Source organism: Anguilla rostrata, chromosome 3 (genome assembly GCF_018555375.3).
Source record: "Anguilla rostrata isolate EN2019 chromosome 3, ASM1855537v3, whole genome shotgun sequence".
NCBI lineage: Eukaryota > Metazoa > Chordata > Actinopteri > Anguilliformes > Anguillidae > Anguilla > Anguilla rostrata.
Genome location: NC_057935.1, coordinates 56,000,428 through 56,027,238, shown reverse-complemented (window position 1 = coordinate 56,027,238; position 26,811 = coordinate 56,000,428). Strand labels below are relative to the sequence as shown.

Here is a 26,811-nt window from a genome sequence, read left to right as displayed (position 1 = left end):
TCTTCTTTGTATAATAGCTAATAACCATTATCTTTACTAACAGAAGTAAAAATTATGTTACAGATGATGACTGTCTGTCTGACTGTGAAGAAAGAATAATGAATTCTAATGATTTTATTTTAACTGTACATGGAACCAAATTAAACCAATGTATTTGTAGTTGTTATGATCATTTGTTTTTGTATGTGCTTGCCTTGGCAGTCCAAAAATTGTACAAACACCTTATTTTTGGATCATTAAAATCTGGAATGTGAACAAATTTGTCACTTGACTTGTGGTGTAAGCAGAATGAGCCAGGACATATTAAATTTGATATCTCAATATCCTGGCTGCCTGATGTAGTTCAACTGCAAGTGGACAGAACATTGTACTGGTAGTATGTCTTCTCACGTCCAGGGGGCAGTGTAACATAGATACTCTGACCTCAGAATAACTGGGAGTATACTCAACAAAAATATTTTTAAAAATTAAAAAATGAACCTCAACTGTAATTATGCAGGACTGCTTCTGATTCTACATGCAGTTTGCTTCAGCATCAAGGAATTGTGCATCCGCATCAATTGATAGGTTTTTTTTTACAAAAATAACTGAGACAAAATTCCAACAAAGAATGCCACTCCTAATCAGAATATACATATCATTCGGCTGTCTCTTCTGACTCTGCCCCCATACAGCCTACACTACGACCCCACGTCCACCCACCCCCAACTGGTCTCTGATCCTGAAAGATTTATGGACAAACATGTTCATTCCCTTTTATGAACTTTGTACTTTTGATTTTGCCCCAATGACTTTCTGTGGCTGTCTGTGGCAAAAATAAAATAAAATAAAATAAAATAAAATAAAATAAAATAAAATAAAATAAAATAAAATAAAATAAAATAAAATAAAATACATTTTAAATCAGGGGGAAATTAAATGGGACAGTCCTTTCACTTTTAACCACAGAAATTAGCACCTGTATCTCTCCGTGGATAGAGTGTTACATTAAGCATGGATTCTATTTATTAGAAACCACGCTCCCAGAAATATTTATCTTATGCTGACAAACCTGACCCAGACCTGAGGCATTAGGTATGGGGATGGAAATATAATTGACTGGTTAGGGGTCCCTATTGGAAGCCATGAAGAAAGACCATTCCAGGTCCCCACATTAAGCACTCATATACTGACCCTCTGTGCTCCCCCATTCTCATCTTTCTTTCATAATGCTTTGCTCCTGCCAAAGGAAATGAGCCAATAGGCAGACTCATTTCCAGAGTTGCATTCAACTGCTCAGCCTAGCTCAGAGCCCAAAAGATTCACACATGTATATATCTTTTGCTGATTTATTATTTCCCAAATGAAAAACAGCTAGATTAGAAAAAGGTTTTGTTTTATTTTGAATGGGTGCTACAGATGATAACAGTTCAGGAGAATGTAAGTATACAATTTTCACAACTTTGTGTTGCTTTTTCTTGGAAATTATTTGGAAGTACATGCTCAGTGCAAATCATTCCACCATGACAGTGCACTTACAAACAGTCTAGAGGTAAAAATTAATTTGCAGGAAAAGAAAAACACTGAAAGGGCCTTTTCAACCAACTATACTGAACATTCATAGGTATGCAGAATTGTGGGCAAACCATCCCACCCTGAAGGAAACTATAAAACAGTTCTGAATTTGTGATGTAACCGCGTAACGTACAGCATTTCACAATCTCATAAAGTTACAAATAGGATATGTTTTTTCTGGAGAATAGTGTGCAAAAATGGAGCGGCATATCACCAAAATACACAGGAAAAATATTAGTGTCTGAGTGACAGATGTGGAAGGGCCTTGTGTGAGCTCTGATACCCTCTGAAGAGAGAGCAGACTGGGCCAAAAGCCCTTCAGGAAGTTTACAGTTCCACTCCACTGCAGGAGGATGAAAGAGCTGGGAGAAAGGCAATGGGATGCCGACGGTCTCCCCTTCCCCATTCAGATCAGGGCGTATACTTCCAATGAATTCACTGACTCAGAGGAGCAAGGGTGGTTGGTTTGGTGTGTAAACAAAACAAGCCCAAATGGCATTGTTTCACACATTTAGCATAACCTCACCACAAGCCACAATCTCTCATCTTGCTAGACACTGTCATCACACAACCCCTCCCCTACTCTTTCTTTCCCCTCCTTTTCCCAGTTTTCGTCACTGTGGGAACACGAAGGCCTGTATTTCAGAGGGTGGGAAATTGTGAAAAGTATATTTCTGGGAACAAGCTGGAGGCCTCTGCGCAGCAATCATATCTACTTTGCCAGCCGCTGTTGCCTTTACAGGAAATGCTCCAAGCCCAAGAACAAGTAAACATGTGCACACCCATTTTACTCTCTTTGGTAGTGACTTATTTTGTTAAGCTAGCGGAGAAGAGGGGGAAGGGAACAGGAAGGAATAAGATGATGGCGATCGTATTATTTTGTGAATGCTCTGACACAGACAACATTACCTCAGCTGAGCCATTAAATCCTTATTCCAAAGCATGACATTTCTGAACTTATAGGGTGTAGTGATTATTAGGGGGCTTAAGGGCATTTGTGGAAGATAAACATTTTAGTTCTTCTTTTCTGGCTTTTCTTGTTCTACTGCCTGTAAAAATAACAAGCCATTAAGACTGAGTCATAAAACTTGGATGGATTTCAGATGGCCTTATGCAGCGTTTGAACAAAACACCATTAGGTTAAATTGAACCGTAGAGACAGAGGAACCCCCTGCCAAACGAAACCCTCCCTGTTTCCCTGGGTGACACTATTTCAATTGCCAGTCCGCTGCATTTGCGACCAGTCTGCACCGACATTTTACATTTTTCAAAAATATAATATATGCTGTGCATACATTGCATATATTGAATGGGAAATTTTTATGTGAACAAAAACAGGTGCTACATATTACATTATGGCAGCCAAACTCATGTGAATGTCAAAACAATCTCTAAAATTTAGTGCATCTCTGAAAATAACAGAAATTTTGTGCACCTGAAAGTAATTTCCGCTGCATCTGCCTCAAACGCAGTGTTCCTGATACTGAAATAATTCTTTCCATCCATGTGTTGCACAGAGAGATTACTGGTATAATATAAATGATCACATCCTGGACATTTTTGTTTGTTTGCCTTGGCCACCAAGAAATGACAACACACAAAGCAATAAGAGCTTACATAAGGTGGCTATTCATAATGACAAAACACACGACAATAAAACTAGATAATTTTAAGAAACATTCATTCTCCTAAGTCCCCCTTTTGTGAAATTCAGCCAAATGCAGACTTTATGCTGTATTTATCGTTTGCAATGGAAAATGAATCTAATATATCGTGGAAAAAATAAATAAATAAAGAAATAAATAATTCAGTTACTATATATGAAAAAGATCCCTGTGTGAGAGGCCTGGTAATTATGAGAAAATATACATTATAATGGGTTGTTTGGGGAGACATGCTGAGTAAAAATAGATTTATGTTTCTTCAAAACATCAATGCTGACTCCAATTCAAGGCTAAATAAACTTGACTAGTTGTATGAAATTATTCTTGGATTCAGTTGTGTTATTAAAGTCAATAAAGCTTACAAAGATAACATCTTTTATTTGGTCAACATTCCAAAGTCCTGTTATAACCTAATATAGCTCTGAAGCTAAGTGGACTAGTTGTGAACAAACAGTCTGGTGGAGATATGTCGCTGTTTATACTCTCTGCGTACATGAAGAACCAAGAACTAAAACTAGAGGGGAGGGAGATGCGTGGCACAGTCCACAGTCCCTTCCCACAGATGGGGGCCTTGAACACCTGCTCTCTCCCTGTCTGAATAAAATAAACAAGAGCAGACTGTCTGCTCGCTTTAAAAAAAAAGAAAAAAAGAAGCCCAATAATTATATGTGTAGGCTTACCACCTTTTCACCTGACCGAAATGAGACAAGTTTTACCAAGCAGTTCAATTTGTTTTATTCAGCAGTTTATTTTTATTTTGCGGCAAACCTCATCAACAATGTCATGGTAGCTTGCACAGACTTTGATTCACCACTAAGAGAAGGCTTTATATTTTTTGGCTGTATTTACAGATTTGTTTTTATGAGCACTAGTAGCATTGGGCAAATTGGCTATATTTTCAATTGAAGAAATAATTGCAATGGCCATCCAACTAATGGGCATTCCAACCACAAAATGTAGTGTAGCCTATTCAAGGGCAGCAAACCATTAAATGAACATTTAAAAATTAAACATAACATTCTGTCTGCTACAGGGACGCTCAGATCTAGCCCTCCAGGTCAGTAGTACTGTTAGTTTTCTTTTCTGCCTGATAGTCTATAATTCAATAGTGTCACTGATGACGGTGCCAGAAATTACACTCGCCTGGTGCATCAGGTTCAAATCAGTCCCAGATCGAAAGGAGGAATGAAAACCAGTAGTATGGCCAGCCCTGAGAGCCATATTTGAGTATCCTTGGTCTACTGAATGAAAGCTCTTCACCACAGACAGTGAAGCAGACATGAGATGTTATGTTTAGGTTTTTTTTTAAAAGGAAAACACGTCACTGACTTGTCCAGGCTGGCTGGGCTGTCCCACGGGCAAGCTGACTAGGCTATCTACTTATTTATCAAGGCAACTGGGCACAACAAGAATGCTAATTTGCCAAAAGGGTTCAACCTAATTCCATTCTTTAAATCAAAACCATTCAACAAATTTGAAAAGATTATCAATCTGATACCAGCTTTTGTTACTATTGACTATGGAAAAAGTTGAAGCCGTGGCTTGATTCTGTTTAAATGAACAGCAAATGTATTTTTCCTTTTAAAATGCTCACTACCCTCCCATAATTAATTAGTCAAAGTGCCACTCAGAAAATATTGAAACAATTCAACTCTAAAGTAGTTGCATACTTTTTTTTGCAGTAGGTTGAATTGAATTAAGTTGCAAGCTTGATGTTTTAAATGAATAATATTTTCCTCAAAATTAATACGTTAATCAACATGCATCTGCAGAAAGATTTTCTGATGCTTTCATTTGTGGAAAATGCTGGGAAAGGTATTTGTTTCTGTGCCACCCTGGAAGGGATCTGTGGATTTGTTAATACAAAGGCAGTGTGTTGTATTTATAAGAATGTGAACATTATGGTAATGCACTGATTAGCTACTTGGTGTAATTGCTTGCAACTACTTGGGGCAATTTTTGCATAGTTCAGACTTTTCTTCAGTGTGCGTCAATAAAATATCTCAACAGACTTGGATATTTGAATCCGGCTATTGCAGAAAGCAATCACCAATCAGAGAAAATGTTGGCTTAGACAGCTGCTCCCAGTCCTGCAATCTGAGCTGACTTGGCGACGCAGCCCTCCAGACTGGGGATTTTCACCATGGAAGTGCTCCCAGGCCAGTCATACTTTCTAAAAACTAGACAATTCAAAGGAAAAAATTAAGCTTCCATATAATGCAGTCTCTTCCTTGCTCAGAACTTTGATTTTAGTGAATTTATTATGAGCCTGTGATCCCTATTTCTGCTGTGTTATTATAAATTAACTGGGTGTTTTTTTCTTCACTAGAATTACCTTCTCTTTTTTCCACTACATTGTTATTTATTTTGGGAGAAACGGCCAAATGCTTTATCAGAGAGGAAATCATTCATTTCCATGTGTCAGTGATCTCATCCATGGTGGACGGTCGTGGTGACATGAAAAAGCTGTTTGGTTTACTGATGTATTTAAGAGTAAAACTGTCCCAAGGAAATTTACTGCATGTAATTACTTTGCACTTTTCTGCCAACTGTACTGGACTCTTTCTGCTGAAATCATTGCTTGATTCAAGCACATCTTAGGTAGCCCGTGCAAACGGCCTTTCCCCCACAGACAAAGGTGTTCACCAGATGTTTATTAGCCTTTTCTGTTGCTTCAGATGCATTTGATTTTCCTGCTGCCCTTTAGCAGCGAGCAGTGGGAGACTTGATCTGTGCATGATAATCTCCATGAGACCAAATAACCCCTCAAAAACACACCATGTAAGCACAAACGGCTCAGGCAGCTGGATTCTAACCTCCCTGAAGTAGTGCTCTAGTGAAACTTCTGTGAAAGAGACACTCCTGCTGTACACTGGGAAGATTCATCTGGAAATGAGAATGAAAAGGCCATCCTGGGGATTACAAGGAGAGGAACCTCCTCTCTGTGTCTCTGAGTGGCCAGTAAGGCCACCCTCCCACACAGAGTCATGCACAGAGGACATATTAGACTTCAGATGGACACAGAAATTTCAGCAATGTGAATCCCAGCAGCACTAAGGTCGAGGGGTAAGTCTAATAGCTTGTTACAGAGAGGACATCCACAGCTCCACTTCATCCCCCATATAGTCCTCAGGGACAGAAAACAGCAGTTACCATCAGCAAATTTCTTTGTTGCTGTATGAAAAAGTCACACATAAATTATTCTGTGGAAGGAGTAGATTGTGTTAAGACTCTATGGTGTTTTAAACAGGGTGTTTGTGCCACTCTGTTTTTGGAGACGAGCAGAGAGCCTTTTCCCCCATTAGTCTCATGGAAACATTCTCCCTGGCTGCTTACCTGTTGAGAATTAATGTCTTCCGTATGACTTCTATTTTCCAGATGAGAAGCAGCATGTTTCTGCTGTATGTGTGTGTGTGTGCGTGCATATGGATGAGTGTGAGCATGTTTATCCATGTTTAGAAGCATGCATGTTTTCAAGGACCCTTAAGCTACCAAATTCAATTCTTTGCAGCTAGAGCTCTGCTAATGGTCCAAAAAACTTTCAGTGCCCCGCAATATTCAAGCAAGATTGGCCTTCCTAAAATCTTTTCCTCCTTTGTTTAACATTACACCAATTTGGACATATACACATTAGTCTTGCCAAGTAGGAGTTTGGCAATTTGTAACAAACAAAAGGAAAATTGCTCTTTGCGATCCAGGCTAAACTTCTGCCTCTCTGGATGCTCCTCTGTTTCTTGGGATGGCAGTGAGTCAAGACCTTTATGACTCCAAATGTCAAGAATGATCCTGAAATGCTTACCCCAAGGCTCCACACATGGTCCCCTCCTCTTTGACCAACAGACATGTAATCTCTGGGTTTTCTGATCTCCTCACATAGTTTTTCATGCAACTTCTGTGCTGGTGAACATTTCCTTTCTCTTCCCCCATAAAACACACAGGTCTCAACACACATCTCAGCTTGCCTGAAGGCCATCTTGGGCTGGACGGCAAAGCATCGCCTGAAGCTAAATCTGGCAAAGACAGATGTTTGACATTCCCTCCAATTCCTCCCCTCAGCAAGACCTCTCCCTCAGTCTGGATGCTCCAGATAAACTCATTTGTAGGGGTTCCTGATGATGTTTTAGCAGGCAAAATAAATGATCATTAAATTTTTCATTTACATATTTAAAAAAATATAATAAGTTCGAATTTACTTAGGGAGCAGTCAAAGTTACAATGGAAGCTCAAAAATATGGAGTTCAATCATTTGAATCCAAAGTAGACAAATTAAAAGATTTTTCTTAAGAATTCATTTCAGCATTGGGACTATCGAACATATTTCAAGACATTTTTTCCTGAACCAAATATAATATTTCATAATTTGCAAATAAAATAAATGGAATAAATTTTCACGTTCCCATAAATACTGGAAGGGTTAATATAAAAACACATGAAAAACATAAGATGTTTTAAAATATGTTTCAATGACAATTACTTTTAATTTAAGAGACATGAGTGCAAGAATAACATGAGCAGAATCTATTTGGGGCAACAGCCAGGTTGAAGGCAAGGCACTTTAATAAATAACTCAATTTAGTTTTAAACACCACCACTGATACACTGACCCAGAAAAGAGACAAGCTTCCTGTCACTTGTGGAGTATGTCTGGTTCAGTCTCCACAACAGCTTTAAGGAATGCATCCTCACCAAAGGAACACACACACTGGCACCCACAAGTAATATGTGTGGGTATTAGACAAAAATTCAAGGATTTCACAGAGTATTTAAACTATGACAGTGGGAATCAGTGGGAAGACACAAGAAACTGGAATCAAGGTTGGTTTATTTCCCTGAGGTTTAAAACAGATAGAAAATAGACTTCGGAAGAAGTACAACATAACAGTTCAGATGGCCAAGCTGGTGTCAATTTATCATAGCCCAGGGGGTAAATACACATACTAATTTCACCATTACTATATGACTGTTATTTCAATTTTTCCAGGCACATTCTTATTCTTTAATATAGAAATCCAGCATAATTTAAATAAACATGCATATTGCCAGGATCATAAAAACTTGTATCTCCAAAACTGCAACTATTCAGGAAATGAGAACAATTAATTTTATTACAGGGAAGTAGAAAGGTGTTCTGAACAAACTTCATTAGTCATAGATCTATAACGTAGTGACAGTATTTGAAGGATAAGGCACATTTTTATTTATGTACCAAACTGAAATATTTATACACAAGATTTTTAATGATGCAAAGAATATGCAAATTCTCATACCTTGTGGAAAGGAGCACCATTAAATGATCCATAAACAGCAAGTGGAAAAAAACTACATGGGTTTGTGTGCCCACTGTCTTGGTGGACTGTATGTAGAGTACGTAACAGACCGTTCATTGGCGAAAAGGCCTAAATTTATACATGAAGGATTAAAAAAACTCCAGCGATATGACATATGTCCCTGTAGTCTCACTTCAGAAATTAATTGTTTAAATCATTTATTTATTTAATTATGCCAGAGTTTATGTAAGAATAAGAAAGCCCTGACTGATGGTATCTAGCCACGCAGGGTGTTTAGAAAGCAGGCACTTTTGTCTATTTCACAGACAGTATGTGTCCATGTCACATATTACTAAAGCATTGCGATCCCAAAGAATGTTCAAAAGAAACAATGGAAGAGTCTACACAGGCTGTCCCATATGTTCTGCACTGTATACATGTATATTGTATATTTACTGTGAATTATAATTGACAAAAGTACTATAATTGATCATTTTCTAATGGATCTCCTTCTGTGGTTTATACACATTGATACAACATTCCTAACTTAAAAGCACATGCCAAAATGAGAAATTATTCAATCTATAGAACCAAATTGTGGTTTACTGAATGACAAAAGTTTAATTATTTCTGTTTTTCACAGTTTAATGTTTGTCCATATTAGGCACTACATGTTGTTCTAGTTGTCATTAAAATGAGGTCAGAGATATGCTTAAGTAAAGTTTCAATGTGATGAGGACATACTTGGTCAAAATGTTGTCTTTGTCTTGTAGCCAAAAAAATGCACTTGGGAGCATTAAACTGTGCATGATACTTTCCCTTCTAAAGAGTCCCTTTGAGACTACATTAATAGCATATCCTGTAGTTTGAGTGTGAGTTCTTGTCTGCTTCTAATTCTTTACTTAACCTGAATCAAAAATATATGGCAGTTCATTAAGAAATAAACCAAAACTCCATATGGGGAAGGGAGGAGATACTGACTTTCTCTGTGTCCCAGGGAGTTGGAGAGATGAACTAAAATTATACTGAATAATGAAGGCAGTAGCTCCCAATCCAGAAATACATTGGTGTGTATGGACCACTGGAAAAAAACTGTCTGTCAGACCATTGCCTATCTGTCTCTCCAGACAGTTGTTCTCACTTGTCTGCACTTCCAGACAGATTCCTCATTAGACCTGCACATACAGCGACAGGCGTGGCCCAGTGACACATACCGTTTGCCCCCTCAGGTTTCTCTGAATCCAGTTTTCTCAAAGCAGCTCCTCTCCCACCTGGAGGTAACGTCACAGGGTGGTGGAGGATTTGACCTTAGAGGAGAGGACCTGCCTGAACCTCCTCTTCAGCTCCTGCATGTTGGGTGATTTGGGCCGGGCCAGATGGAGCCCGGCCCGCCTCTTTTCCCCGTTGCTGCCGCCCAGCGCTCGACTCACTTCCTGGCACAGGTGCAGGAAGGCGGCGTGCACCCCCTCGTGATTCTCCCGCGCGGAAGCCTCAAAGTAGGCCCCGCCCAGCTCGGTGGCCAGCGCCTCCCCCTCGCCGGCTGGAACTTGCCGTGCCCGCAGGAGGTCGCTCTTGTTGCCCACCAGTATGATGGGAATGTTGCCGCTGGGATGGATGCGGCGCACGTGCTGGTACAATGGCTGGATGGTACGGTAGCTGCTGTGGTCCGTGATGGAGAAGACCAGCACATAGCCATCTGCCCAGTAGATTGAGCGGTTGATCTGCTCCTGACAGTACAGGCCCTCTGCATCATCCTGTCCCAGAGAGAGAGCCTGGCAATAAGCTTAAAGTGATATTTTTCTTTCTGGATTTTTAAAAAATATAATTCCAGTATCAGTGTATGTTTTCAACTGACCACGACAATTAAGTATATCAGTTAAGTATATATCTGACACAAGTTTATGACAACCAGCCGCATTTACAATGGTGGGTACGGGGGCATTCGCGCACTGCAGTTTAAGGCAAGAAAATATGTTTCAAGTAATTCCAAAACATGCAATATCCACTTCAAGAAGACAGCTGTGAAACCACTATATGATTGCAATATCAAAACTATTTTTATCAGTAAATTGAGTGGTATTTTTCTGGTATTTTGTTAGACATATGGTTGTGGTTACATCATAATAATAATAATAATAATAATAATAATAATAATAAATGGGCCAAACAAAAGAAAAATCTGTTTTCATTCCATCCAAAAATTCCATACCAAAACATAGCATAACTCAAACACATTCCAGCAAGAGCCCATTTCAGTTGTTGTCCAGCCTTTGGTTGTTCTTTTTTTAACCCCATACAGAGATTATGAAGCAGCACACTCTTATCACCAATGTCTACATGCTGCATTTACTGACCAAGCCTTTGAGGAAAACATTGAGAAATAAAAAAAATTCTCAGAAGATATGGAAACTTAATGATGAAAGCAAAAAAGATACAGTCAGTCATTTTAACATTTTGGTATAAGTGAGAACCAGGAATGTTGTATCAAGTCTTTCCCTTGTCTGTGTACTTCCTGGATTAATTTACCTGTAGTGCAACACAAGGAGTGTCCTGAATCTGTAAGGATACCTGCTCTCCATCTAGATTAATTTTTCTTGAATACAGGGCTCCTGATATGAGAGAAAAGAAAGAGACAAATGTCCTCACGTGTTGAAAATGAAAAAATAAATTAATTCAACGAGATAAAAAATTAAATGAGAACCCACCTGTATTTGCTTCATAGTCACCAATGAATCTCTTGGTCAGAAATCTCACAATCAAAGCTGGAAATATCGAAAAAATAACTTCATTTTACATGCACATTAAAAATACATTCGTCAAAAACACAGACCATTTGTGTTTGATGTGATTTATATAGTGCTCTCTAGTGGCCATGCGAATTTCTCTCGTTTTGAATGAAATGCAGTTTTTTTCTGAATCGGTAGCCTACATGTGATGACTAACACTAATCTTAACGATCATAATTTTCTCTACCACTTGTACTCTGCTACAGAAACGCCGGTATTACGGTAGGCATACGCTATTATTATGCAACTGTTAAGGACCCCCAGGAATATCCGCTAGTTCTAGACATTTTAACGGTTAACTATTAATCATTATACTGACGTACGGCGACATCCTCGTTTTGTAATTTGTGGAAGTGATATCAAATAATTTAAATCAGTAAAGTGTTCATTATTACGCCAATACTACATTACGCTTATCCTGAACAGGGTGCCGAAGTACTCGCTCAAATATTCTAATTTTGGCAGAGATCACTAAGGGGCAGCCAAGTTGTAGAGTGAACCTTGAATAACTGCACATAGATACATTCCACCCAGGGTATTTGCTAAGTAAATATGCTACGCATTCGGATATTTCTTATTAAATCTTACCTGTTTTCCCAACGTTACTAGCACCCAGAACAACAAGTTTAACGTTTTTGTTGGGCACGCAGTCCAGAACGGGATACTCCGGTATAGGGACAAGTAAAAAGTTGCTTGAGCCGCTGCTCATTGTTCTTGGAGAGTCGACGAGAAGACGCATTTAGCAAGCTATCCTTAACTGTACTGTGTTGAGATTCGGCTCGCACATTTCAGTCCAAGTCCCTTGGTACGAATTTCAGAATAGCCTACTTCGGCGGGTTTCTGCGTTTCGTCCATTATGATCCTAGTGCAATGTCCTCTTCTAACAAGAAAAATGTCAACTGACAGTGTTTGCCCTGAAAAAGCGCCTAAAATTAAGGACACCGCATGTTGTCGTTACTCGTTTATAACATTTAACCATAAGGGCGGACCGCAAACGTTCAACAAACTAAAAGTCAAAAACATACGTCTTGTTGCATATTACAACCGCCTTACTCCGTGGAAAGAGGACAAGGCGACAGACGCACTGAAGAATGATGCTGGGGCGTGCGTAAACCAGCGTGGGGGGGAGATTTCTGATAAGTACACAGCCCGCACAGCCCTGTTCCGCTGATAACACAACTAAAGAGAGATAGTAAATAGTAAGCCTATAGTAGCCTACAGCTCGTTGTCAGATATTTTTTAATGAGGACAAAACGACTTTTTATGAATATAGGTTATAGTATAAATCGTTAGAAAAATGTGAAACCCCAACTGAATAAATAAATAAATAAATAAACCAGACCAATCTATCTCCCACAATAGATATTGTGAACTGAATTAATACAATTGTTGCACAATTTAAATGAATAGTTGAAAGTAAAATAGCAACACAAAGGCTACAGCTCATGGAAACATATTTTGAACCAAATGCATTTTCAACATACATTTCTCTGTAGCCTATGCATTATCAATTATCCATTAAAAATCCAGAATGTGTAAGCATGCGCTATTTTTAACAGGGAAAATTATAATTAATTTTAAATTGATTCATGTGCCTTTAAATTAGCTCTTCAACATTAAAAATGTAATGATAAAACAAACTGAGAGAAAATATACACAGGTTGCAAGACTTTCAATCTGATGACTTTTATTAATACAAATACAATGAATAAGGCTTGGTGTAGAAAAATGACATGTGCGTCTAAGGCAGATGTGCTCAAGGGCCAATCCATTTTGGGACTTCAAAGCCATCTTCTCTGCTTAATTATTTAATTAGCTCAATCATTTATTTGATCTGGCATTTTCGACAAATCATACACTATTGCTGTAAAACTGTGTTTTTTGTTGTCCAACACAAAGGAACAAGCAATCAGTATACAACAATTTTGAAAGCTTAGCTGTTACAACTTGTTGGAACAAGACCTACACACTGGCCCTCCAAGACTGGAGTTGTGCACTTTTGAAAGCGAGAACCATAGAGTGTTACCATATTGGGCATGGCTGGACATCACTACTGCCCTAGAACCTTGAACAGATATCAGTACCTAACAGTGTAGGGCTGAAGAACATATCAAACATGAGAGGAATAAATGAATGACTGTGGCCATGCTATGGACTTGTGGAAAACAGTTTTGATCATCTGTAATGATAAATAATATCTCTGACATATTTTAGCATTATTAATGATAAATATTCCAGATTACATCTGATTAAATGTGACCATTATATTTGTGTTGGTTCTGTTGACCATATTTAAAAAATCTAGAAACTGTTAAGAAAAAGTCTTAACCGATCTGACAGGACCTCTTGTGCTTTCAGTTTCAGTTAAAAAGCAGTGAAGCACAATTTTTCCATTCTGTATTACATGCTGCAATATCTGAAGAAAACTGAGCACATGTGCACAGTATTTCATTTTGACCAGGTATACTTTTCAACACTGCCCCTGCATGGAAACTTGTCATAAATACAAAATAGTTCACATGGCAACCTACATGACAAAACTATTCAATTGCCGTTTGTGGTCACCTTTATGGCATTGTTGGTCTGAAAAAGGAAACTGACTGTAAAAGGTCAAGCACATTAAATCTGTAGGAATCTCAGATTAAACTTTCCGAGTCCTAAACCCAGCAAAAACAGCGTAATGTAACTTTACAAAATAACTTGAGCCCAGATGTGTTCTGTCCTGCTGTTAGGTGAGCTTTCAGAGGCAAAGTTGAACAGTTGAGTGAAGACTGAGCAGTGTGATTGGAGGCTACTTTTTTGAAGCCTGGGACCCTGGACAATTCTGTCAATTTTACTGATATCAATCAAATGATTTTGTCAATGGGATTGGTCTAGAATAAAAGGGTAACAAGGAGATAGAGAAGAAACAGTATCAAAACAACAAGCTTTAACCACTAGGAGTGTATCAATGAATTTATATCATAGGGCTATCATATCAAGTTAGCTGTTATGACAGAACCTCACCTGGTTTAGCCTAAATAGCTGGCTTTTGTTTACTGACGCTCATCACCTGCACACGCAAAAGCACAGTTGGATACCAGATCAAGGCAATGTTGCGTGTATTCAAAACAAATTCTGTAAGCTATGGCAGTAGAAGTGTTTACACAAAACTGTTCTAAGTCCTGCAAAGCAGCCATTTCAATGAAAAAATACCATCATCTGTTCCTACAATTCATCTCAAGTGGCACAATGCATGATTTTTTGCATACGTATGCGTTTCTAACTGTAGTTATAGCCTCGTTTTGATTTTAAAAAATGGCCGCTCTCAGGGGAAGGGCCTATGAAAAATACTGCAGGTTGCGTCGGACGCCTACCTCAGTGACACTCCCTCGTTTTATTTAGGGTTGGACGGGCAAAAGGTTTCCCAGGAACTCTAGCCGCCGCGGCTGTCAGTGCTTTAAGTTGGGGTTCGGTCCAATATGGCGGCAGACGGATGGAAATACTGATGACAGTCCGAAAGATCGCCTCGATTTGTACGATGGTAAGGCATGTTTTTTCTTATTAGAACGTTACTTTCTGCCGCAGTGAAGTTGGCGCTGCCCTTTCCATTGCGGCTACAAGATAGTTAGCCATGTCAGTTCCAGCCCCCAGCTTACGTTCAGATGGACTGCGGGACATGTTTTCCAGGAAGTTAGCGCGCTAGCTAACATTTTCGCCGTTTCGCTGGCTAGCTGTCTTGTAAACATAAACTGATTTTTTAAACGAAGAATGTGGTTGCAATGAGGTATTTACTATAAAGGTTCGACTGGTCTTATTACTTGCTAATATATCTGGTTAGCAATGACTAATGTGTGGGCGAGGCAGGGGCGATCAGCTTAGCTAGCCAGGAATCATTATTAGCTAGCGAGCAACATCTTGGCTATGCAAGCTACTCCGATCACTGTAATAATCAGCGTGATTTTTCTAATTACGCACAATTTAAAGTTTTCTGGTTATGCTGACGTTTCGTTGTTGGATATTAATTGGTAGCTAGATGGGAAGCTAACTGCGTACGTTTGTTTACTAGCTAGCCAACTAGCATATAGCTGTAGATTGGAGCATGAGCCTGTTGGCAAATGGTAGTTTTCAGCTAATTAGCTAGCTAGTAAGCTACAGTCGGTACAAATTGCCTTTGCAAGCTAAAGTGTCATAGGTTTCTATAGTATAGCTATCATTAACTAGGTCTACATGTCTCATAAATCTACAAGCTTCGGAACTAGATACATGCGTCATTGTTTTGTAACGTTAGCAATTGCTTAATGTGCTCTGGACTTATTTCCAGGCAGTGTCTCTTGGAGCGGTGTTGCTTGCTACCAGGCAGATAACGTTGATACTGTAACCCACCATGTACGTTTCGTAACACCAAAAGTTATGCACAATCGGAAGCACAGCTTGCTATGTTCATTGATCATTACTTGTCAAAATAGATCTGTAATTGAACGATCAATATCAAAACAAAGCAAAATTGACAAGAAAATATAGTTTCACAATATCCGGGCTGAACACACACACACACCTTCATTTTTTATCACGTAACTAAATTAAAGAGCTAGATGGATAAGACTTTGAGGAATATGTCCTTGGTATGCATTTACTCATTTCTGCTGTAAAGTGATTAACCTGTAATCATACTAGCTACAGTATTGATCAAAACAAATATCAGATGCTACAGTAGTTAATTTATTGCAGATGTTGAAAGATACATGCCAACCAAATATATTTCCATAATTCAGTGTGAAAAAAATACCAAAGGACAGCTGTCTTATTCATACACCCTGTCATCCTGAAGAGTATAGGTGGGTGGTATACCCACAAACCTGTAACTTGCCACAATATGCGTGCAGTAGTAATGAAATTAATCTGAAAGTTTAACGTTGGTTGCTTAAATCTCACAAGATTTCTGGTTGCAAGCAAGAGTGGGAGCATGAATGGATTAGTTTGTTTTGGATATACTGTATATAGTCTCCTGACTGTTAATGTATTCATTATAACCAGTGTTTGCTAATGTAATGTTGGTTGCAGTTTTGCAATAGACAATTAACTAGCTTAATGTCCCTTTTAGGACATTTGGCATACTAATAAAAGCAGAGTTATCAAAGTATTGTCAGGTTAAGTTGCCTAAATCAGAAAATTCCTCATCCCTAAAGTCCCTTCATCCCTTCATATCATACTCAAAACGACAAAATTTCCAGTTCTGCTTCTTTCTTCATACCTCAGTAATTATTTTCACGTGGTATCATCCTTAACTCGCTAATACAAATCTCCCTCACGTGGCCTTATACCAATTGGTTGAATGTCACAGACTGCCTTTGCCCCCTCTGCATGTGAAGTAAATTTCATGTTATGTGACACAGCCACCTTTGGCATGAATATTGCCTATGCGAGTGAAGCTTTCTCCAAGATGATGGCCTGTACAGTGAGAAAGAGGATTGCATGGTTTTATAATAACCATGGAGGTGATAATTTGGTTGTATCAAATAAATTGAGTTGTGAATAAGATGTGGCTACAGACTGTATGTGACTGTATTTGCACTTGTTCTGAATTAGGTTTAAGTGTGTCTGAATTTTAAAACTTATGAATAGTGTGTTAACTGCTTTAATGTACACTGTCCTTAGTGTAATCAGCAGTGACGCAATGGTCCATTCCTTAACAGTGGAACAAAATTATCAGTGCCCTGTTTACTCAGTCAGCTTGGCTGCTATCTAAGTGCAGATATGTAGTATTGCCCCGGAGAAGGCAAACGCACTGTTCAAATGTCTCTTCTTAATTTTGTATTATAGTACATTATGTAGGTTTTTCAATAGAATAAGACGACATAAGACATGTCATGCTTTTAATAATGCAAATATGAGCAGAATTCTGTAATGATGAATATTAGCAGTGTTGTAGATGATCAATGCTGTTGCTAGAATTAAAATGGCTGTACTCCAACGTTCACAGTGAAGTGAAGAGTGAAGAAACTCATGAAACCGGTTTATTCAGTTGCCAAACTGAAAAACATTGAAACAAAAACACACATGAAATTTGACAGGCTGATCAAAGTGATGTGGTGTCCAGGCTTATTTTTAATTTAGCAAAGTTGTTTATTCTGTACCTTCAGTTCAGTTCAGTAACATCTCACACCTTTTCCCAATATTTGTAAGTCATGGGTCACTAAACGCTATCAAAGTGGACCAGTTCAGTGGTGGAGCATTGCTTCCTCTTTCATCACTTCGTATACTGCCGATTAATTGGCTCGCTAGTCCACACTCACTAGGGTTGCTGCTTTACCAAACTGGGACAGCTGTGAGCAACTGCCATCAGTTTATGCGGTAAAAATCTTGTACTTTTCCATCATTTGTACAGTGAGTGCAGTATTGTATATGAAATGAGAAACTCCTCTAAAATCCAATAGTCCTTCAGTTAATTAAGGTCATCGGTCACTACAGCCTGAAAATGTGCTGCCAGTAAGCAGTCTTTAAGAATTATGCATGTAGGATCTGCTTTTTGAAAGTTTGCTGTATTAGCAGTTGATGAAAATAATCAAAACTCTCTCTGTTCTGGACAATAGCCTGAGCTGCAGTGCTATTCCAGGAATGGGTGCCTTTTGTTCTCAGGAGCCACAGTGTCCCAGTATGTTAACTAGGTTTGCGCTATACTGCACTGGGAGTGTTTCCGTTTAACGTCAACGTGGTGACAGTGAACTGTGACAAATAAGATCAGTTAAGCAGTAATGTGCATTTACTTCTGTTTTAGGGCGCCAATGCCTCTGCTTTGGAGAAGGAGATTGGACCGGAACAGTTTCCCGTAAATGAACACTACTTTGGATTGGTCAATGTAAGAGGCCCCCGGCACTGCTCTCCCATTTATCTAGCCTCACATTTTTATGGCATGTAGTGGAACCACTAGACGCCTGATCTCTGTTATTGGTGTACTTCATTTGTGACTGAATATGACATTGTGTGCCTTGAAATCAACTGTATGAATTTTAATAAATGGCATTTTTGATGAATAATTTCTGCTTTGAAGTCTTTAAAAATGTCCCCTAATTAACTCTTGAGCAATATTTCATTGTGATGTTGATGTAACCTCAGGTGTTTTGTTGTTATTTAAAAAAAATTAATTCATATAGCCTGCTGAAGCACAAGTCTCACCAGAAGTCATTTCTAGCAGTGGGGTTGAGTGAAACTGTAGGAGCTATAAGATTTCCTGTGCAGTCTCATATGCAGCTTTGGCTCTTACACAGTGACATCTGTACGTGCATTGTACATATAATTATCATAAATCAGCATTGCATTAAATGGAATTAAATGGTGGCGTAGAATGAATGCAGATGTTCAGTGTTGTTTCTGTAAGCCCTGCTTCATGCCAGAATCAGAACAGAATCACATTTTGGGGCAGAGGGCAGAGCCAACACTGAATTTTTGTTTGTTGCTTGTGTTACGCATTTAAAATCAGTACCTGCAGTACCATGTGTAAAGTATTTGAACATTTTTTTTTAACTGACATTTTTTGCCCTTTCCTTTGTTTCTGTGTTAGTTTCCGAACCTCAGTAAAAGTTGACGTCTTTTCTCTTCCTGTGTTTGTCTGTCTCTTGCACGCACCAAACCCTAGTTTGGAAACACCTGCTACTGCAATTCAGTGCTGCAGGCCCTGTACTTTTGTCGGCCGTTTCGGGAGAAGGTGCTGGCCTACAAGGTCCAGCCTCGGCGTAAAGAGAGCTTGCTCACCTGCCTGGCCGACCTCTTCAACAGCATCGCCACACAGAAGAAGAAGGTGGGCGTCATCCCACCCAAGAAGTTCATCTCGAGGCTGAGGAAGGAAAACGGTGAGTTTTCCGGGAGTGAACTACAGAGAGAGGGCGGAGCTCAGAGGGTGATTGGCAGTTGTTCATGTGCTTTTTTTGTTCCACGCTGGACACAAAGAAGGGAAAGGACTTATTTTTGGAAGGAGGTAAAGCCTGGGATTTAGGACCCAATTCTGGTTTGAGATGCACGTGTACTTAACTCAAATTTCAAAGCCTAGCACTTTTTCCCCCCCTCTACACATGCATCCTGGGTGAATGAAATGGGGGGGGGGGGTGTGTGATAGATGCACATTTGGAGTAGAATCTCAATGAAAATGTGTGTCCCACTGAATCCTGGATTCATACTTGTGTACTTTTTCTATGTAGTTTTACTTATGCAGCATTTTTCCCAGAGAAAAAGGTGGAATAAATAGGGCAGTCCTATTGGCCATGGAATTAAAACCACAATGGTGTTGTATGCAATACTGATGTAGTTGATTTAAAAATGTCATTCACATGGGTAATACAGAGGCAAGTTAAAATGGCATACATGTTTGAATAAATACTTGAATTGGACCACATTGATAGCCCACTATTTATGAACTGTAAATATTGTATATCTCTACTATTAAAACATAATTTTTTAATTGGCATAGCCATCCTTGTGCAAGTCGGCCCCCAAAGCGTGCAGTGTTTAGCTACTGTTAGCTTCGTCACTTTGGTGGCCTTGCCCCACTCTTTGTCATCATTTTTTTGCTTACAACAGAATTAGCCAAGCGTGTACTTTTTCATGTGGATTTATGGCATACAGCAACTGGGCCGAGTTTATTACTTTGTTCTGCCAACATCTAAAGTGCATGCTGTTTTGAAACCTTTTTTTAAATGTATGATATCCTTGAACGTAATGGCAGAGACTCAAAGTTCTCAAAGTATTTGCATTTTATTGGATGAATTACAAACCTGACACTTTTAGGGATTATTGGTGACCATTGGCAGGTAATTTATTTTTTGTGTTGCGCAGTAACTTTCACTTTGTCTAAGCCACATAAAAAGCTTTTTAACAGGAGTAAAATCAAAGTAATACTTATGAAGCCAACATTTCTTGGTTTTACATGTAAAGCCCGCAAGTAGCTGCTTGGGCTTGAGTGGGAAACTCCAAACAAACATCTTGTGACATTCTTCTCTTGTTTCCTCCTGTCTTCCACCCTGAATGCTCCATCTCCAGAACTGTTTGATAACTACATGCAGCAGGATGCTCACGAGTTCCTCAACTACCTGCTCAACACCATTGCCGACCTGCTGCAGGAGGAGAAGGGCCAGGAGCGCCAGCAGAACGGCAAGCTGGTGCAGAATGGGGGTGGAGGAGGCGGTGGAGGGGGAGGAGGAGGAGGAGGTGGTGGCGGTGGCGGTGGAGGTGGCGGCGGCAGTGGTGGTGGAGGAGGAGGAGGAGGAGGAGGGAGTGCAGCGGAGGGAGAGGAAGCTGAGAAGACTCAGCAGACCTGGGTCCACGAGATCTTCCAGGGCACGTTAACCAATGAGACGCGCTGTCTCAACTGCGAAGCGGTAAGAAAGCCTGTAGAATTAAGGGAAGAGTAGGATGCAGTCTAGAGACGCATCTGTTCTACCTGTGCCACCCTGTCAGTGGCAGTATGATTTGTATGCACTCCTGTTTTTCTTCTCCCAGGTGAGCAGCAAAGATGAGGACTTCTTGGACCTCTCTGTGGATGTCGAGCAGAACACCTCCATCACGCACTGTCTCAGGTATCTGGACACGCCTGTAGGTCATGTGACTCAATGGTCTTCCTCCTGGCATTGCCACAGAATTGAAATCCAATCTTTTCTTCTTCCTTCTCGCATTTTCAGGGGCTTCAGCAACACGGAGACGTTATGTAGCGAATATAAGTACTACTGTGAGCAGTGTCGAAGCAAGCAGGAAGCACAGAAAAGGTGAGGTGAAGATTTGACCCTCTGAAGCGGTGGCTGATTGGTGGACATGAAAGAAATATTGATGAATGTCCGTGCTTCAGAAACAGTACTTATAGACTGCAAGGCATTTGCACAGGAACATTTTTAAATCTTATTTTGGGTATAGGCGGTTTTAACACATCAATATTAAAATGAAGGTTGCAGTGAAAAATTGAGTTTTAAAAATGCAACAATTAAAAAATGTAGTCATTGCATTTCTTTGTTGTTCCAAGGCTAGATCATTAATGCTGACTCAGTGTGACAAGCAGATTCCATGGGAAAGTTTGAAATGGCGGCAATGTGTACTGTCTTTGCTACAATTAAATATTTTTTTAGCAGACTGACATGAATTAATTAAGACTGACTAAAACAAATAGTTAGATCAATAGTTGTTTAGGCATAAATGTTTTGTAGCTTGTATTTCTCCCTCCATACTGTGGCTATTCTGTGGTGTCCTGGTCTCAGATGTGTGTTCTGTATCTGCTGTGTCTGGTCTTCAGGATGAGGGTGAAGAAGCTGCCCATGATTCTGGCTCTGCACCTGAAGAGGTTTAAGTACATGGACCAGCTGCACCGCTATACCAAGCTGTCCTACCGCGTGGTCTTCCCCCTGGAGCTGCGACTCTTCAACACCTCGGGCGACGCCACCAACCCCGATCGCATGTACGACCTGGTGGCCGTGGTGGTGCACTGCGGCAGGTATGTGGCACGCGGCAGGGGCTGAGATTGGCCAATGTCTGATGACCAAACATCAGGCGTGACAAGAACTCCAGACATGCATGAACCATACCATTCATGTCCATTGATATACAGCATGGTCCTGGTTATTATGCAGATTAGTCACGGTCTGGAATAACTGTTTCTTTGTCCCCTTTTCACAGTGGCCCAAATCGTGGCCACTACATCACCATAGTGAAGAGCCACGGCTTCTGGCTTCTGTTTGATGACGACATTGTGGAGGTAAGGCTACTTCAGTTTATACGGCCACTTCCACCGCTACTGCTAACTACGATCTCAAACAGATTCAGAAAAAGTACAAAAATAAATAGTTAAAAAGTAAAAGTAAATAAATTATTTAGGAGTCTGTAATTCTTTAACATTTATATGGTTCATGAAATTAATATTGAAATGTTGGGGGGGGGTGTTTAAAGTCATTAATTTAGTGGTGCATGGGGAGCAATGCCTGTACTCAGTAATTGAAAGAAAGGCATTGGATTGTAAATTGCTCAATGTGGATACTTCCCTGAAGTTCTCTTTTTGCACACTGAAGTTTATTTAGTTTTTTCTTTATTGAAGGATTAGCGCAGATGTGTCTTGGCATTCTTAGTTGGAATTGTCGAGTGGTGTGTGGCAGAGGCTGAAGGGAGAGTAGGTGGGGGAGGTGTGCTTTTCTCTATGGCAGAGGAGCTTTGTGTGGATTAATGTTTAGCAGTAGAGACGCTTGTGGTCTGCTCTGTCACTCAAGTGCAAAGAAAACTTCTCTGCCACTGGGAATTCCAGTCAGCCGACATGCGTTGCCTGGCACTGGTTATTTCCATCAAGCTAAAATATCATACATGTGTATTAAGCCACGCAAGTTTCACCAAGATGTAAAACGTTTTGAAAAATTGGATGATGCTTCAACAAAAATACCAGGGCTAATTTGTTATACCACTTTTGGAGAGAAAGTAGCCCACTAAGACTCTTTCCATAAACTAAAGCTGAGAGGCACGTTCGGTCTGCTTTTCCCACTATGGAAAATATCCTCTGCTTTTTGTTTGGCTGTGGAGTGGGCCGTGGGCCACTGTTGGAAAGTACTGGCTGACGTGTGAAGTTTCCACTCCTCTGAAATACTTATCCAGCTGATTTGTGTGGACGTATATGGATTCCTGTGGTTTTGCTTTCTTTGGCCATGGAGCATGCAAGCTTCCAGTCTGATCATACCTGTCAACCCTGTTGTGTTGCCGCAGAAACCCTCATCATGCACCCCTCCCCCCCCCTCTGTTATGCAGAAAATTGATGCCCAGGCAATTGAGGAGTTCTACGGCCTGACATCGGACATCTCCAAGAATTCTGAGTCTGGGTACATCCTCTTCTACCAGTCCAGAGACTGACAGAGTGGGAAAGAAGGAATGGTACTGTAACTTTGTGAGGGGTTTGGGCTGTGCACACCCCGCCCCCCTCATCCCATGCCATGGAGAATTGCACTGGAGTGTCAACAGATCTTCAAATGGGAGCAAAGCAGTGGCCAACCCTGATATGGCAACCCCCATCATAAGCTGTCATCCTCCGGTTGTCTCTTTTGGTTGACTATATATTACAGCACTGTTCCAGCTCTTGTTTAAGGTGTAAAAATCAGACTAAGCAACACACAGACATGGCAGCAGGGGGGGAAATGACTGCACAGGAGTCTTGATGGTGTGTTTGTTTGGAGCTAGTGCAGAAATGCAGAGCATTGTGGTAAAGCAGGGTCTGACACAGATGCCGTATATCCATACTGTTGGGTGTGAGGCAGTGCAGGAAACCAGGAATGCTCCTATCAGTCCAGCAGACTCCTGTATGTAATGTCCTGTGGATATTTTCTCTTTCAAACAAGGGAGGGGGGTGGAAACGCAAAACTACACTATGAATGCCTACCAACCAGATATTTATGTTTAGTGTGTCTTGTGTGCAAGTTCCTCATTTGTTGTCATCACTATGTTATTCCGTTACTGAATAGGCACTTCCCCCTGCAGCAGTCTCTGCAGTAAATTCAGAATTTCAAAGGTGACCTGGCTAATTTGCTTTTGGACGCACATGTTCCTGAACATAGAATTATAGTATAAACAAGCACAGAAAGGGTATTCGAGCTGCCATGGTTGAAATAGACTTGCGATCAATGGAGCAGGAGAGAATGTGGAGTTTGTGTATGTTTAAAGGCATTAGGTTCATGTAGGGCCAGTATTAAGTGAATGTAGAACACTCTTGAGTAAAGGTGAGTGAATGTCTGGTTCTTGTGCCCATACCCTTGAGAGGCCCTCTAAGTCTTCTAACCATACAGTCATTTACATTTATACCACCATTAGGTAAACTAGGCTTTGAGGATGTCTTGTACCAAAATGCACATAGGCCATGGTGTGCAACTATATTCCTGCAAATAATAGCATTTGCATATTATAAGAATGGGTGCTGCTAGGTTTTTTGGACACTTAACCATGATTTATGTAATGATTTATGGCTTATTTTGAATTTTAAATGACAAAAAATACAACTTGTGCTGGCTTTCTTTTTCTGACTTAACCACAAGCAGCCCTGCCTAGATATTAATGATTGAATAACTTATAGGCTACCTTGTGCTACCCTAAACTGCTTTTGGTTTGCTATCTGTTCAGTCTTTTCTTCTGTATTCACTTGCCTCTTAACTGACTCCTGTTTCCACACGCCTGAGTGTAACATCATTCAGAGGAGCAGTGTGTCCCAACTGTCAGCAATGCACAGATCTCTCTTTGAAGACTTGGAAGGTCGTGATCTGGACTTAAAGTGGGAAAACGCCCCAAAATGAGCATAGCCAGACACAGTGCACTCTCATGCGTAGCTTAAGGTAGGTTATCAATGATGTATTTTCATCATTACTACTTTTACGCTGGCAAAACAAGTGAAAACTGTCAAAGCTAAGCCCCTACATGTGTACATCACAGTTGTGCTTTTTAACCAGTGTACCGTTTTGTTTTTGGGGAGGGGGTGGAATTGCAACTGAGCTGCTGTGTATTATGTTTCCTGTAAAATCTCTAAATCTTAACGTACCACAAAACCAAGAGCTATCTGGAGTGGCTGATGAAAGAAGCAGGGAACTGGTGTTTAACCTGGTGTCTATTTCGATTTTATTAAAAGATGCATATAGTTCTTTTTATTTTCCTAGATGTTAACTCATTTTATTATAACTATTATTATGGTTATTATAATAATTATTATTCCTAGTCCACCAGTCCTATGTAGGCCGCCAAAGTACTGGATTAATAGGAGAGAGATTGTGTAGACGCTAAGAGACAACATTTGTAAATGTAAAGATATTATTGGGGGATTTTGCTTGCTTAGAGTAACCAGAGGTGTGCACACAATATGGTTCATTACATTTGTGAGTCATATGGAATGTCCTTAAATTGTTCGCCTGCAGTGCTGTAATAGAACAAGAAAAGTCAATGCACAGTGAAACCATGAGCAATTTCAAATCGTTTTTCACATTTCTTTCATTTGTTTCTTCCCTCTAAACCTTGTAAGATGGTTATATTATTGATTGCATAAAGTAAAAAGTGCACTTTTTGATAAGACTTTAAGACCAATTGTAAAACAGCTTAATTCCTATGTGAGGAAATGGGGTAGATGGAGTCATGGGATGCAGTAATATTTTGATGGAAGAGAATGTGAATGGATTCTAGCCTGTATCCAATAAATAAGAACAACTATGGGGAAAAAAGTGCAATTTTGCTTTCTTTTTGTGTGGAATATTAATTCTGTCCAATCACCATTTTCCTGTTGTAGCTTGTTAATAAAGTCTTTAAAAGCGTAGCTGAGCTGATAATTTGTCATGTAAACCAGTTAAGTTTGGTATTTAAAATGACTAATGTTTTTTCTCACATTGTATGTGTGTCAAAAGCAATGAATTACAATTATTGCATCTTAGTGGTAGTAGCTTGGCAAACTCCAAGCAGGATTAATTAAAATTATAACCATTTCTCCTGAAAAGGAAGTTTGCATCTTGGGATTCTAAATAAGCCAGAGTGCAAGACTTGAGGACTACACTGAGAAATGCAAGCCCCTCTGATTTCGCATGTTGTTCTAGTTCTTTCCAACCTAATAATGTCGTTTGCGTCCTTTCAACTTGGGCAGCTCCAACTGTTGGGTCATTAACCTGGAATGCACTAAATCAACAAACACTCCCCTCCTCCCAGAATGGTCATCTGAACTGGACAGGGGCCACAGCCTGACGCCCTGCAGGAAGTCAGACTGGCCCTCTGACATCTGTGTCAATGATCTGCAATTCTGCTCCCTAAAGAGGCATTTGTTTACAGTATAGCTATATTTGTTTGGTATTCTTGTTTTCTGGATACAGAGTGGAAATCCAGCAGAGGACTGGGTTGGATTTCATCACTGCTGCAGTTCCTCAATCTACTGCTGAACGTTCCAAGCACCTAAGATGTAGAACTGAGTGTAGATGGAACTCATGCAGAGCTGCTGACGTGCAGGAAAATGTCTACCTCCCTCGCCAAAAGTCAACCTCAACATTGCTAGTGACTGGGGTTTGTGTAACTAAATGTATAATTTTGTTTAGTAGTTTTCTTTCAAAATTACATTAAATTACAAACTTATATTTCTCATTACAAAAATTAACCTCATGCTATACCTCAGTTTATATTTGTTACCTATGACCTTGAAAACAGTGTTCCAGAACGTGAGCCAGGCGTTCCACACATTTCATAAAAACACCCATCGAGTAGCCTACCTTCATTTTTCTTTCTCATTTAAAAAAAATCATAGCATTTTCTATGGTGACCTCCCTGTAAACGCAGTGAAAGATATTTTCTTGTGGGGCCAATACACTGTATTTGTTGCTTCATTGAATAGGCAACACGTGCTTCATGGGATAAACCACAAAAAAAGAAAAGATTTTAATACTGACGTGAACGCATTGTTTATATTTCGCGTTGGGACTTCTTCCAGATAGCCGATGTAGAAAAACGTGTTACCATTAGAATATTTTATTGCAGAGCAATTAGTCGTATTCTAAATACGCTACGTTATTGTTAAAAAATAAAATTGCATCACTGCAGTGC

At 39.8% G+C, this 26,811-nt stretch overlaps 2 protein-coding genes across 2 annotated transcripts; one reads left to right on the top strand and one right to left on the bottom strand.

Annotated features, from left to right (window-relative positions):
* Positions 1-8,023: 8,023 nt before the first annotated feature.
* rasl11a (RAS-like, family 11, member A) lies at positions 8,024-12,397 on the bottom strand. The gene is made up of 4 exons (XM_064328438.1): positions 11,860-12,397; positions 11,191-11,247; positions 11,012-11,094; positions 8,024-10,239 (listed from the first exon to the last, which is right to left on the bottom strand). Exons 1-4 carry the CDS (start codon positions 12,008-12,010, stop codon positions 9,769-9,771), a joined length of 762 nt encoding a protein of 253 aa, XP_064184508.1. The 5' UTR covers positions 12,011-12,397; the 3' UTR covers positions 8,024-9,768.
* A 2,232-nt stretch (positions 12,398-14,629) lies between these two features.
* usp12b (ubiquitin specific peptidase 12b) lies at positions 14,630-25,546 on the top strand. Its single transcript, XM_064328437.1, has 9 exons — positions 14,630-14,794; positions 18,029-18,109; positions 18,887-19,100; positions 20,284-20,621; positions 20,743-20,819; positions 20,922-21,005; positions 21,524-21,721; positions 21,904-21,982; positions 23,014-25,546. The coding sequence occupies exons 1-9, from the start codon at positions 14,747-14,749 to the stop codon at positions 23,113-23,115; spliced, it is 1,221 nt and encodes a 406-aa protein (XP_064184507.1). The 5' UTR covers positions 14,630-14,746; the 3' UTR covers positions 23,116-25,546.
* The last annotated feature ends 1,265 nt before the right edge of the window (positions 25,547-26,811 follow it).